This window comes from Camelus ferus, chromosome 17, assembly GCF_009834535.1.
Source record: "Camelus ferus isolate YT-003-E chromosome 17, BCGSAC_Cfer_1.0, whole genome shotgun sequence".
Taxonomy (NCBI): domain Eukaryota; kingdom Metazoa; phylum Chordata; class Mammalia; order Artiodactyla; family Camelidae; genus Camelus; species Camelus ferus.
In genome coordinates this window covers 34471926-34484252 of record NC_045712.1, presented here as the reverse complement: position 1 = coordinate 34484252, position 12327 = coordinate 34471926, and the positions used below count along the sequence as shown (strand labels likewise).

At 47.3% G+C, this 12327-nt stretch overlaps 1 protein-coding gene across 1 annotated transcript; it reads right to left on the bottom strand.

Moving 5' to 3' along the window:
- Nucleotides 1–2201: 2201 nt before the first annotated feature.
- ARPC4 (actin related protein 2/3 complex subunit 4) lies at nt 2202–12283 on the bottom strand. The gene is made up of 6 exons (XM_032458941.1): nt 12088–12283; nt 9554–9672; nt 7958–8069; nt 6693–6788; nt 5564–5734; nt 2202–3097 (listed from the first exon to the last, which is right to left on the bottom strand). Exons 1-6 carry the CDS (start codon nt 12088–12090, stop codon nt 3092–3094), a joined length of 507 nt encoding a protein of 168 aa, XP_032314832.1. The 5' UTR covers nt 12091–12283; the 3' UTR covers nt 2202–3091.
- Nucleotides 12284–12327: the final 44 nt, after the last annotated feature.

Below are 12327 nucleotides of genomic sequence, written 5' to 3'. Positions count from 1 at the left end.
GAGATGACATATTTAAGCTGAAGCCTGCAGAAGGCAAAGGTGGTGAGGAGTTGGCCGGGGGGGATAGCATTCCAGGGACAGGAGTCTCAGCAACAGCCCTGAAGAGGGAAAGATCTGCAGGGCCTGGTAGATGGGGCTAGGATAAGGTCCTCGGGAGTGGATTTGAAAACCAGGGCAGTATTATGGGAGATAATGATAACGTGCAGAACGCACCCCTGTCCCCCACAGCCACTATTAACTTGGAAATAGAAAAAAAAAAAAAAAAAGGATAATTATTTGAGTCAACTGCAGGAAAATCAGAAGTTATGCAACAGCCCTCAAGACAGGACTGTAAGCACCCTTTTTGGAGGTAGTAGCAAAGTGTTACCCTCAAAAACAAGGCTCCAAGATGTTAAAGAGTTTGTCTTCAGTCACACAGCAGAGGCAGTGTTGGAACCCAGGTCTGACTCCAAAGCCCCACTCTTTTTTTTTTATATATATACCAAAGCCCCACTCTTACACATAAACACTATTAAATACAAGTCCATGTTATCACTCAAGAGTTGCCTATTGGTCATGCAAGTACCAAACGGACAGTTTGAGAGGCAAACTCCAGCAATGCCCACCCAGATTCCAAGAACCCATCTTTGTTCAGTCACTAGAAGATATGCTCATACAGTGAAGGTGGGTCCTCCACCTAACTGTCCAGCCAGCCCCAGCCACTTGAGATCACCCTTCCTGACCTTTCGGCTAATAACTGGGCTTCCCAAAAGGCATGCCCTCAGGAGAGAGCCGGCTGATTGGCAACCAACCAGTCTGCTCTCATTGGTAGGCAAATACGGTTTTAAGGACTTTGAACCCTGGGAGATGGAGCTGTGACAAATCAGAGTTCTGGCTGGCTCACCCAGGCAATGCTGTCCTGTGAGGGTTGAATGAGTAGCTGCCATAATCTTCTGGACATCCAGCTTCACTGTGAGCACCTTTAATATTCACTGCAAAGCTAGGATATAGCCCTGAGCCCCAGAGGAGGGCACACCTAATTCTGCAAGGTAGGAGGGGGAGGTCACAGAGGTAATGTCATAAAGGGAATGATAGTTGTCCAAGTTGTCCCCACCCTCAGCCCCTCCTCCCTTTAACATTACCTCGTCCTGTTGCAAGAGACCCCTTTGGCCATACGGAAGAAACTTTTTTGAAGGCTTAGCTCAAAAGCCAACCCTTCTGAAACTTTTCCTGACATCCTCTTCCATAAATAGACTTTCTCTAATAAATATGAAACACTTCAGTGCACCTTTGTACACATTCAGCCCTTTTACTGGCCCCTCAAGTGTTACAGGGATGGAGGGCCAGACAGGGATGTCACCCCCCATGTCTAGCACATTGACGTTATCAAACAGCTTGGATATCAGGCTGGTGGAAAGGTCAGTTATTGTTTATTCAGTACCTACATGGCAGGTACTGTGTCAGATTTACATTATCTCCACTTTATAGATTAAGAAACTGAGGCACAGAATATAACTTGCTAAGATTCAGCAGCAAGAATCAGGACTCAAACCTTAGAGTTTTAGTTTTGGTTTGTTTTTTTTTAACTTCAACATGTCACTGAGGTTGAGTGCTGTCCAGCAGAGCTTTCTGCAGTGATGGACATGTTCTGTCTACGTGCTGTGTGACATGGTAGGCATTAGTAACTTGTAGCTAACGAGCACTGGTGGGACAGAGAAAGTGGATTTTAAACTTTAACTGTAATAATTTAATTTTTCATTTTTCTTTTAGTTTCAAACATACAGCAAAGCTGAAATAATTTGTAATAATTTAAATTTAAATAGCCACATGTGGCTAGTGATTACTGTCTTAGCACAGGTAGAGGCAGAAGTCTTGGATCTGAAGTCCACCATCTTGCTCACTAGCTGGGAGATTTGGTGCAAGCTGCTGCATCTCAAGGAACATCAGTTTCCTTAGCCATGAAATGGGATCATTTTTTCTCTGAAGTGTCCTAGCCCAAATGAGCTTATTATGTGAAAAGGACCAAACCTCTATATAGGCAGAGAGAGCAATGTCAGAAACGGGGAGTCTCTGGGTCAGGGCCCTTGGCCAGGCTAATGTCAGGGGCCAATCAAGAGACTGCCTCTGGTGGGGACCCCCAAGCCCAAGTGCCAGCCACACAGTCTTGGGGAAGAAAGAGCCCCACCTTCCCTCCCTTCTCATATACACACAGAGCACAGACCTCATGCAGCCCCAAAGGGGCAAGAAAAAACTTTAATTAGGGGAGGGAGGATCCACCAGAATAAGAAAAGGTACAGCGAGCGTGGGAGCAGAGGAGCCAGAGCAGGTGGAAGGGCCCCAGCCCGGAAGCTCTGGAGGACTCACCTCTCCACCTCTAGCACAGGCACTGCACTGACAGACAAGGCGCAACGGCGGCTCCTCTCAGCTGGGAGGGCACCAAGTGGCCCCTGCAGCCAAAGGTTGCCTAGCTTTCAGGGCCCAGCTCCTGGGTGTGGCTGGTGGCCACCAGTTCAGCCCTTGTCCCCAGCCAGTTCTGGGTGGCCATCTTCAGGCAGAGCTCAGGAAGCTGGCAGAGGGTCCCCACCGCTTCTACTGGGCCCAAGGAAATAAGAGGACGAGGGAGAGGAACTGGAGTCTGAAACCTCCCTCCCTCCCCACCTGGGGTGGCTCCAGGGAGGAAAAGTAGTCGCCTTCTGGCTCCAGGCCCGCCCAGACCCACAGCGACCAATAAGGTACAATCACTGGGACCAGTCACAGCCACTGGAGATGGAGGTTGTTTGTTTTAAAAAAAAAAAAAAAAAAGACAAAAAGGTTACAGTCTCCTACAAGCACAGAGTTTAAGTTTCAAGACGTTAAAAAAAATCTGTCCCGGCCCAGGGGACTGAACATCAGAAGCCAGCCTGACCAGGCACATGTGGCCTTGGGGCAGGTCCACTGCTGCTTTGTTGCCCAGCTAGCAAGCACACCACCCCCCTCCCGCATCTAACACCCACCCCGATTCAGCTCCCCTCCGCTGCCGCCGCTGCTGCCACTCTGGGGAGTAACTCCAGGACGCCTTCGCAGAGACACGGGGGAGGCTGAGGGGGATGGCCACGAGATCCAGCCAGATGGTTTAAAACTGTCAAGAGAACCAAGAGGCAGTGAATGGTGGTTATTACAGTATCCCGGCAGGCCTGCTCTGGGGAAGTGGGCTGACTTGAGAGCTGCCACTATAGTCAGATCTCTGAGGGACAGGGCTGGGTCCCAGGACACCCTGTGAACATGCTCTAATTCAGCCAGCATGCAGCGGTGACCTGTGAGGCACTGGCCCTAAAACCTAGCACTAGACAAGGCAAAAAAACTAAGGGTGATGTGGGCTTGCCATGCAGGCTGCCAAAAAGCCCTGCCACAGTGCCTTCCTTGGTGAACTGAGGGCGCCTTCTTTAGAGATGAGGGGCTCACATGCAAATGCTTGGGGATTGAGAGTCAAGGGCAGAGGGACTCAGGTTCTGGTACTTTGTATCAAGCTCTGGGAGGCCCCCAAAAGCGAGACAGGCCCGTGAAGTGCTTTCTGCCCTCAAGCATCCCCCATGGTGCCTAGACCAGCCCTGGACATTTTATAAGACAGAGGTTGTGGACCAATGGCGCACGGGCAAAACCCAGCCCAAAGATGAGCACTGTTTGGCCCACACAGTATTTAAGAGTATCAATCAGTTGCCAACCTTGAAAACATAGACAACACTGCATACAGATCCAGACTTTGAGATTCTTTTGGTGAAGACACGGAGGGCTGGAGCTGTGTGGTGGTGATTCTCTTCAGGTGAGGCACGTGCTCACCAGGTCCCCACATAGCCTACCTTGCTCGTGTGCATTACCCGCCAGATCCCGACATGCACCTGAGTGTGACACCCTGGCCAGATGCCAAGGTACTATCTTAGACCTTTGAGTTTGAAAACCTAACTCCAAGTCCTGGTGGCTTCACTTACTGGCTGAGGCACTCTGGGCAGGTGACTTAACTTCCAGAGCCCAGTTTACTCATCTGTGCTATGGGAATAAAACCTGATTCAAAGATTGTTTTAGGGGACCTATGATAAACCATTGTTTAAAATATCTCGGCATCATAGAAGAGAAATATATAAAAATGTTATGTGCTGAGTGTTGACAGGTATTTTCATGTCTGTTTCTTGGTAAAATTAGGACATTAGAGACAGGTGTACTTCGTACAAATGAATGGAATAAAAAACTGAGAAAAAAAGACTGTTTTAGGTATTGAGATGCGAAAATGTGCTTTTTTAAGCTGAAATGCAATTATCATAATTGAACAACTGCTGAATGAATGAGGCAAATATCACATTGGGACAGGAATTTAGAGGACTCCCAGTGCCCCGGTCATTTAACCTTGGTGCTACAATACATGGAAAGCTCACTATGACCCAGGTGATATGCTTTATATACATTTCCTCATTTAACTGCTCAACCACACTGAAAGGTACATATTAACAGTCTCATTTCACAGCCGAGGAAACTGAGGCTTAGTTGAGGGTTTTTGTAACATATCCGTGGAGGCAGTGGAGCTGGACACACACATTGGTGGTCTGACTCCACAGTCTGTGTGACCCAAACAAGCGTGCTCCCCTGGGTGCACAGCACAGAGGCTCTGTACACTGGCTGCCCGCAGTATAATTAAAGCCCAGGGGAAGCGGGTGTAATTTCCATTTTTAGGAATCTGAGCTTCTTCTGGGCTGGATCCGTCCGCTCCGGTAGGAGTAAACACTAATTCTACCATCTAGGGATCACAGTCAACTCTGAGCGGAACATGTCAACAAACCGAAGATTGTTTGGAAAAAGAAAGGAAAAAAAGAAGGCATGTCCTGAACATCTAAACAAGAACAACTGTGTCATCAGTTCATTAATGTAAACAATTCGTCCTCCTCAGAGGGCTGCAGTCCTCTCCATTAGGAAGGCACAAATAGCTGAAGAGGGATCTGGAGGGCTTACGACATGAAAAATGATGGAAAACAGGTTGAAGAAATCATGACTGAGAAACAGACGTTGAAGGAAACTATTCAAGTCAGTTTGGGAAGTGGAATTACATTATGATTAACTGTCCTATATTCCTAGAAAATTCACATGTGGATTTAACTTGCCTCACTCTGGGTTTGAAACAGATACAGGAAAGGACTCCATACTTTTTTCCTTTTTTGGGGAGGGGGTAATTAGGTATGTTTGTATGTATATATGTATTTATTCATTTATTTATTTATAATGGGGTACTGGGGATTGAATCCAGGACCTCATGCATGCTAAGCATGCGCTCTACCACTAAACTATACCCTCTCCACATCCATACATTTTGAGATGTAGTAATGGGCGATTAAGTCCCCATAAGCGATTAAGAGAGGCATCTCCCAGATCCCTGAGATGAAAAATGCCCTGCAGCTCTCCTCCTGCCCTAAGGCACCTGGCTGACCCACTGCCCACCAAAGGTCCTAAAAGGCCTCAGGAAATATTCACACACACTACTTTCCCACCAGATGCTAACTTCTCAGCACAACCTGTGGGTCTTTCTACTTCTGGAAGGAAATCAAGAAGGCCCCTCACTTACATTCTTGAGGAACTCCTCGGCCACGATGCGCGCACGGGCATTGACCGACAACTTCATCTCACTGATCTCCTTGTCAATTTCCTCCATGAAATGGATCACAAAGTCCACCAACTTGTGTTTATACATCTGCTCTGTGTGGAAGTTGGTGATCAAAAAACTGATGTCATAGCCCTAGGGAAGGAAGACAGTGGGGAGAAGGGAGAGAAGAAACAGGGGAGAATCAGCATCCGGGGGGCACTTGGCTGGCCATGTTCTCTGTTCTCTCAGTCACGTGCTTCCGGCTGCCTGTGACCTCCTCCCAAGCTACATGCCCTGCAGTCAGCAGCCCACCTACTCTGGTGGAGTGTCTATGCTGGATCCAAAGGAACTGACCCAATTGAGAATTTTGTGTCTATCAGATGTCTCTGAAGACTACCTGTGGCACAAACAGTTACATTCAGAATGAGTCAAGGGAGAGTGAAGGGACCTGAAATCTTGTTACAGAAGAATCTCATCAAACAACAGGAACATTTAGTCCAGAGATGCTGTGGGAGAAGGATGGGACTGAGGTCTTTAACCATCAGATGGGCTGTGTGGAAAAGAGCAATTTTTATTTACTGTGGGTGTCCCTGGAGATCAGATCTAGGACCAGGAAAGCTTTTTGCTCAGGATGAGGACAAGCTTGGCTAGCACGTCAGACGTGCCTGATGATGGGGCCTGCTGCTCTGTGTGGTAGTGGCTCAGCCACGAGGGGTCTTAAGTCAATCTGGCAGGGAGTCTGTGGAGAGGACTCAAGTACAAAGTCAGGCAACAACTGACCCAGTGTCAACTGTGGCCTTGAGAGACAATGATTCAGTTGGTGGCAAAGCCTGGATTTCTGATTCATTTTGCCCTTTCTGCTGCTAGACTGTGGGTTCCGGGAAGGCATCTTCTTTGCCTTTTCCATGGTTGAGGTTGACACAACTGCTCCTAAGTTTATCCCTCTTATTCTCACGCCAGCCGAAATGGAAGCCAACTCTCAGGTCAGGCCATGGGTGCCCTACAGCTGGGGGAGCAGCAGTCCTGGTTCCAGAAACAATCCCAGGCCAGGGATAGTGGACTCAGTAGTAGAATCCTGGGTATTATGAACAAATGGATCACACGGTCTCACCTCCACTGGTTTCCTTCGAAGGATAAAGAAGTTCTCCGCTCGCATCATCATGAAGCGCATGAACTTGTGGCATAAAATCTTCTCGATCTCATCAGCCTGGTGAGAGCAAAGGAGAAAGGTGTTTCCCTAAAGCCAACACTCATGGCAACAGAAATCTATAGCCTGGTCTCCTGACTCCAACTTCCCTCAGGTTTGCTGGAGCCAGTGGGGTTTGGTACTGTAAATCATGGGGTAACCGGTTGCCAACTGAAAGGAGGGTCTACTACATCAGAGCCCTCCAATTTAATGGGGCATTATCATGATCTTACCTTCACCTATTCCAGAAAGGTAATTTTGGTAAGCCCAGATCTTTCACCTGCTCCTTCCAGAGTCCACAACTATATTCAAAACTGCCCTTTCCTTTCTCATTTCACTAGTCCTGCATTTTCCAAAATCTGATACATACTATGAAGGCTATCAGAGAAAACCTTAGGTGGTCTCTGCTTGATTGACAATGAACATCAATCTCCAAAGTTTCTCCCTGCTGAATATTTCTGAAGGAAGAATTTTGCAACAAGGTGCTGGTATGCCCTTAACTGCCCCCAACATTTGTTAATCTCCCCTTTTAACAAAGAGAGCAGGCCCTAGCATTACAGCTTTCTATAGGCGAAAGTGTCTAATCTGAACTTAACAACCTTGTTTTGCTTTCATTGTGCTTATTTTTTAGAATTGCCCTCTACTTGTCAAGTCATATTTTTCCATTTATGGCACAAAATTTCTTTTTCAAACAAATTTAAATAAAATAAATCAATTTAAAGAAACCTATTAAGTAAGAAACTGTCCAGAGGGTACATAAATGTGGCAGAAATTATGGGGGCAGTGGGAGGGTCAGACATTTGTGAAACATTGTCTGAGGAAACACAAGAAACTGCACTTTGTTTTTAAGCCTAAATCTTACTTTCGGAGTTTACAGCTATCAAATTGATACCGGTACTATTTATTTTTCTGAACTGGACTGAAGAATAAGTCCAATTCAGAAAAGAACGTCTCTATGACCTGACAACAAACTGGCCCGTAGCCTTGGCTGCTGCATCTCCCACCTCCTAATCCAGAGTAAGGCCTGCGAGACGGGGCTGCTCCCTCTTTATCCTACTCAATTCATGAGTTTGGCAAATCATTCCCTGGAAACAGAGCCTGGGCTTCTCTGCACCCTGAATCTGGCACGATGATCTCTCGGATGGGGGTCCCTGGCCTCTCAGGGAGGCAGGGAGCTGCGGTGTGCTCACCTGTTTCACAGCGATGCTGACTCGGACGGAGTTGATGGAGCCTTCAATCAGAACCTTTTCCTTCTCATTCCTGCTGATGGTCACGGGTTGTAGCAGGAGCTCTTTGCTACTCCTGAGAACACAAAGTCACAGAGGCCTCTGTATTATAAAAGGACAAAACGCTCAGGGAGACCCCATGGCAGGTCCTAGAATCACTATCTGGGACCACAGAGTCCAAGGAAGAGGAGACTCACAAGCAGGGGTGCTCCAAGGTGGGGGCCAGCGAGAGTGTTCTCCGGCAGAAAGAGCACAGGCTCTGGAGTCGGGGCGAAAGGTTTTGAAATCCAGCCTCCTCTGTTATTTTCCTTGGGCAAGTTACCCTGCTGGAATCTCAATTTCCTCATTTGTAAAATGAGCCTGATTCCTATTTCACTGCTGAAGACTGAGAAAGATCAAACAGGGTCAAGTGTCTAATAGCGTGCCTGGCACATTGTAGGAGCTTTACAAACTACAGATCTTCTGTTACTAACTATAGGCAAACCATTTAGGGAATGAGGAGAGAAACTCAGAGACAAGGACAAGCTAAAATCAAACGGTTTGGCCTCTGCTAATGATCAATCCAGAATGATTTACTTATTCAGCACTAAGACCCCTCTCAGATCAGTTCCCACTTTGATGCCTCTGGACCCTAGAGATCTATAATGGTTGGTAATTGTGGAGGTGGTGTCTGTGAACTGTCAACCTTGAAAAATGTCTAGTGGAGGTTGGGGAGGGGGCGGGAAGGGATAAATTGGGAGATTGAGATTTGCAGATACTACCTACTATATACAAAATAGATAAACAGCAAGTTTCTACTGTATAACACAGGGAACTATATTCAATATCTTGCAGTAACTTACGGTTAAAAAAGAATATGAAAACGAATATATGTATGTCCCTATATGACTAAGGTATTGCTTTGTACACCAGAAATTGACACAACATTGTAAACTGACTATACTTCAATAAAAATATTTGAAAAAAATGTCTAGTGGAAACCAAATAGGTTAAGTAGGACAACATGGCACATCTAATATCTGGTCAGTTTTCTTATATTCAAATCATCAACTTAGTGTGGTAACATCACTTATCTCAGTGTGTATGTCCCAGATTAAATTTTACAGGGGAAAAAGAATAATTTATTTACAAAACATTAAGTTAGATAAGAGGAAAATAACCCACAGCACAGAACATTTGGAGCAGGGGGATGAGAGTCCAGGTTGTTGGTGGTGGTGGTTGGGGGAATCCTCGAGCTTTCAATTAGAAAGGAATGGAGATGGTATCTCGGATAACTAAATCCTTGGTCTTCTCTTAAACTGCCAGAGGGCTCAACAAAGTCACTCCTTGTGTCAAGTAATCTTGGCTCCAGAGTAGCTTCTCCCCTGGATTTTGTCCTACTAACCCACTGACCCTATCTTCTCAGCTTCAAACTGGGAACCACTGTTCACTTGGCGGCAAGACAAAATACGTGAACTGTAGCTGTCCTGACAACTCCAGGATGGAAGTTCATGGCACCCTCTAGACAACAGCCATCTCTGGGTGCTGCACCCATCACCCCCACCCCTTCTCCTTCCCTACCTGACTTCCACTTCCGGCTTGTTGTGTCGTTCCACGACCTGGGAAGAGAAATTCTCCAGGCAGAGGGCAGCCTGCAGTGTGGCCCGCACGGCACTCAGGTAGGGGCGGAGAGTGGCAGTCTGCAGGAAAAACCCCAAGGGAGGATCAGAATCTGTCTCGGCAAACCCTCTGGTCCCCTACTCCAGCTACACAGGAGCCAGGCAGTACTGTCGATGCCTGACTCTCAGGCACCACAGTGAACAGAACAGAGTAGGCCTTCAAGGTGACTTTCATTCTAAGTCTAGAGCAGTGGTTCTCAACAAGGGACCATTTTGACTGCCAGGGGACATCTGGCAACATTGAGACATTTTTCATTGTCACAACTGGGGATGGGGGTGCTGCTGGCATTGCGTAGATATCCTACAATGCACAACTAAGAATTATTCAGCCCCAAACAGTGCTGAGGTTGAGAAACTCTGGTCTCAAGGCACACAGGTGATTGACTGTCCTCAATCTGCCTTTTGAGCCAACAAATGTATAAATTTACAGTGTGCCAAGAACTGAGCTAGGTAGGGGCTGGGAATTCAAAGATGATGGGGGCCATCTCTACCCTTAAACAGCTCAACTGGGTCAGGGAGGCAGAGAAAGTAACTATAATACAAGGAGTGAATTGTGAAGTAGATTTACAAATTATATTTGCAGAAGAAACTGATTTTGATTTGGAGATGAAAAAAGATTAGGAGGATTTTACAATAACAAGTAGAAAAAGGACATTTCCAGTGGAGGGAACAGCATCTAGCTACACTGGCCTATCTCCAGTTCCTTGTATTAGCCAAGTTCTTTCTCACCTCAAGCCTTCACCTATGCTGAACTATCTATCTGCAGTCCTTTCTCCCCCTTCTCTGTCTAAGTCATCTTTTAGAGCTTGGCTTATTCAGGGCAAGCCCCTTCCTTCCTCAGAGAGGCTTTTCTTTACTTCCCTCTTCACAGCATTTGTAACTTAAAATGACACCCCCTTCATATGTCTTTAATAAGGTAATTTCTCCTTCACTAGACAGTAAGCCTCATGGTCAATAGACCATGTCTATCTTATTCAAATCTACAAACTGTGCACCTAGTTCAGTCAGTACCTTATAGTGTCTTACTAACGAATGAATGATAGAAATAACTTAAGATGAGAATAACAAAAAAGGACATTAAGAGTTCTAGAAGTAGTAATGAGTACAATGTTCTGTATATTGGAAGCATTTTAGATTCAATGGATGAGGCCGCAATGGTAACTTAAGAGTCATCAGGAATCTCAAATGCCAGGCTACTGAGTTTAGCTCTTCTTTTAAGGTGGTAAAGAACTGCTAGGGCTTTCTGAGGGGGAAGTTACAGGACTACAGCTGCCTGGCGAATCTGTGGAGAAGGGACTGGAGAGGGAAGTGAGACAGAAGGCAGAGAGGGTTACTTAAAGAGACTAATGAAAGCTTGGCCTGGGGCAATGGAAGACAAGCAAGACCGTATCTGTCAAAATTCACAGATGGCAAACCTGAGAAGCGTGAATTTTAGGTGGCCAGCCCTGTGACGCCTGCCCTTTCACAAAGAGAATAGTACATCCTCATGTAATACCTCAACAACCTTGATGTTTAAAACACCAAGAGCCATGGCCTCAATTAGAAGAATATCCCAGGATTCCAGCTGAGGTAAAAGGACACAAAGCCAGCATTAGGAACACAAGAGGACGAGCAAGTTTAGGGGGAGAAGATGAGTTTTGATCTGGAGATCTAATTTCTAGGTGTCTTTAAGATATCCAGGTGAACCTCCAGAGAGCTAGGAAGGCTGATTTAGAAATCACCAGAATTCACGTGGTCATGAAGGCCTGTATATTAAATAGCTATCGCCAGGGAGAGTGTAAAGGAAAGGAAGGTAGTGAGTGAGCCAAAGTCTCAAGAGTCAGGAGCACCCAGTTATCAAATGGGATTTCCAGGAAGGGAGGGATCAGCAGTATCAGAGCTTACGTTCTACAGTAAGGCTGATACGGTTGAGTTCTGACCAGGAAAGGGTCTGGGTGGAAGCAGCATAAAAAAAGATCCTTCAGTGGGAAAACAAGGCTGGGCAACATCAAGAATGGGATAAGGAAGTGTGGACGCTTCCCTCAAAGAACTGTGGGGTCAAGCGGGCAAGAGAGAACAGGAGAGTGGATTTTGTGAAGGTCTACCCTGGGTGGGGAGGTGGCCCTACTACATGCCTCGGCGGCCTTACTACAGGCTGTAAGGCCTACTACGTGCCTTCGAGCCCACTTCCGGCCTCCTCCGTGCCTCAGTATCCCCGACCCGTTTCAAAAGCCAGACTATGGAGTGGAAAGGCCTGCTTCTTATGAGGGCGGCCCCCCGACCGCCCCTTCCTCAGTTCGGCCCCCGCCCCACCCTCCTTCTCCCAGCCTCACGGTGCCCCCACACCCCCAGCATCCCTCGGCCAAGGCCTCTCCGCTGCAAAGCCGCATCTCCCCCAAACCCAGAGCCTTGAGGCAGAACAGCGGGGGTCCCTGGCCCGGGGCCCGGCTCTCTCACCATCGCGGGCGCTGGCTGGGCCGGAAAGCGGAAGTGCGGAAGTGGCCAGCCCCGCGACGCCTGCCCTTTCGCGAGGAGCGCAGCCGCAGTCTCCGCCCGGGCTCCCGGACGGTACCATCTGTGCTCCGAGCGGGGGAGGGGGAGGCTAGGAACACCTGACCCCTCGGAAGTTTTTCCGCTAGGACTGTGTTGGTAGTTTTAGACTTCTGAAGTTTAAAATCACTACTCAAGCTTCTCCCG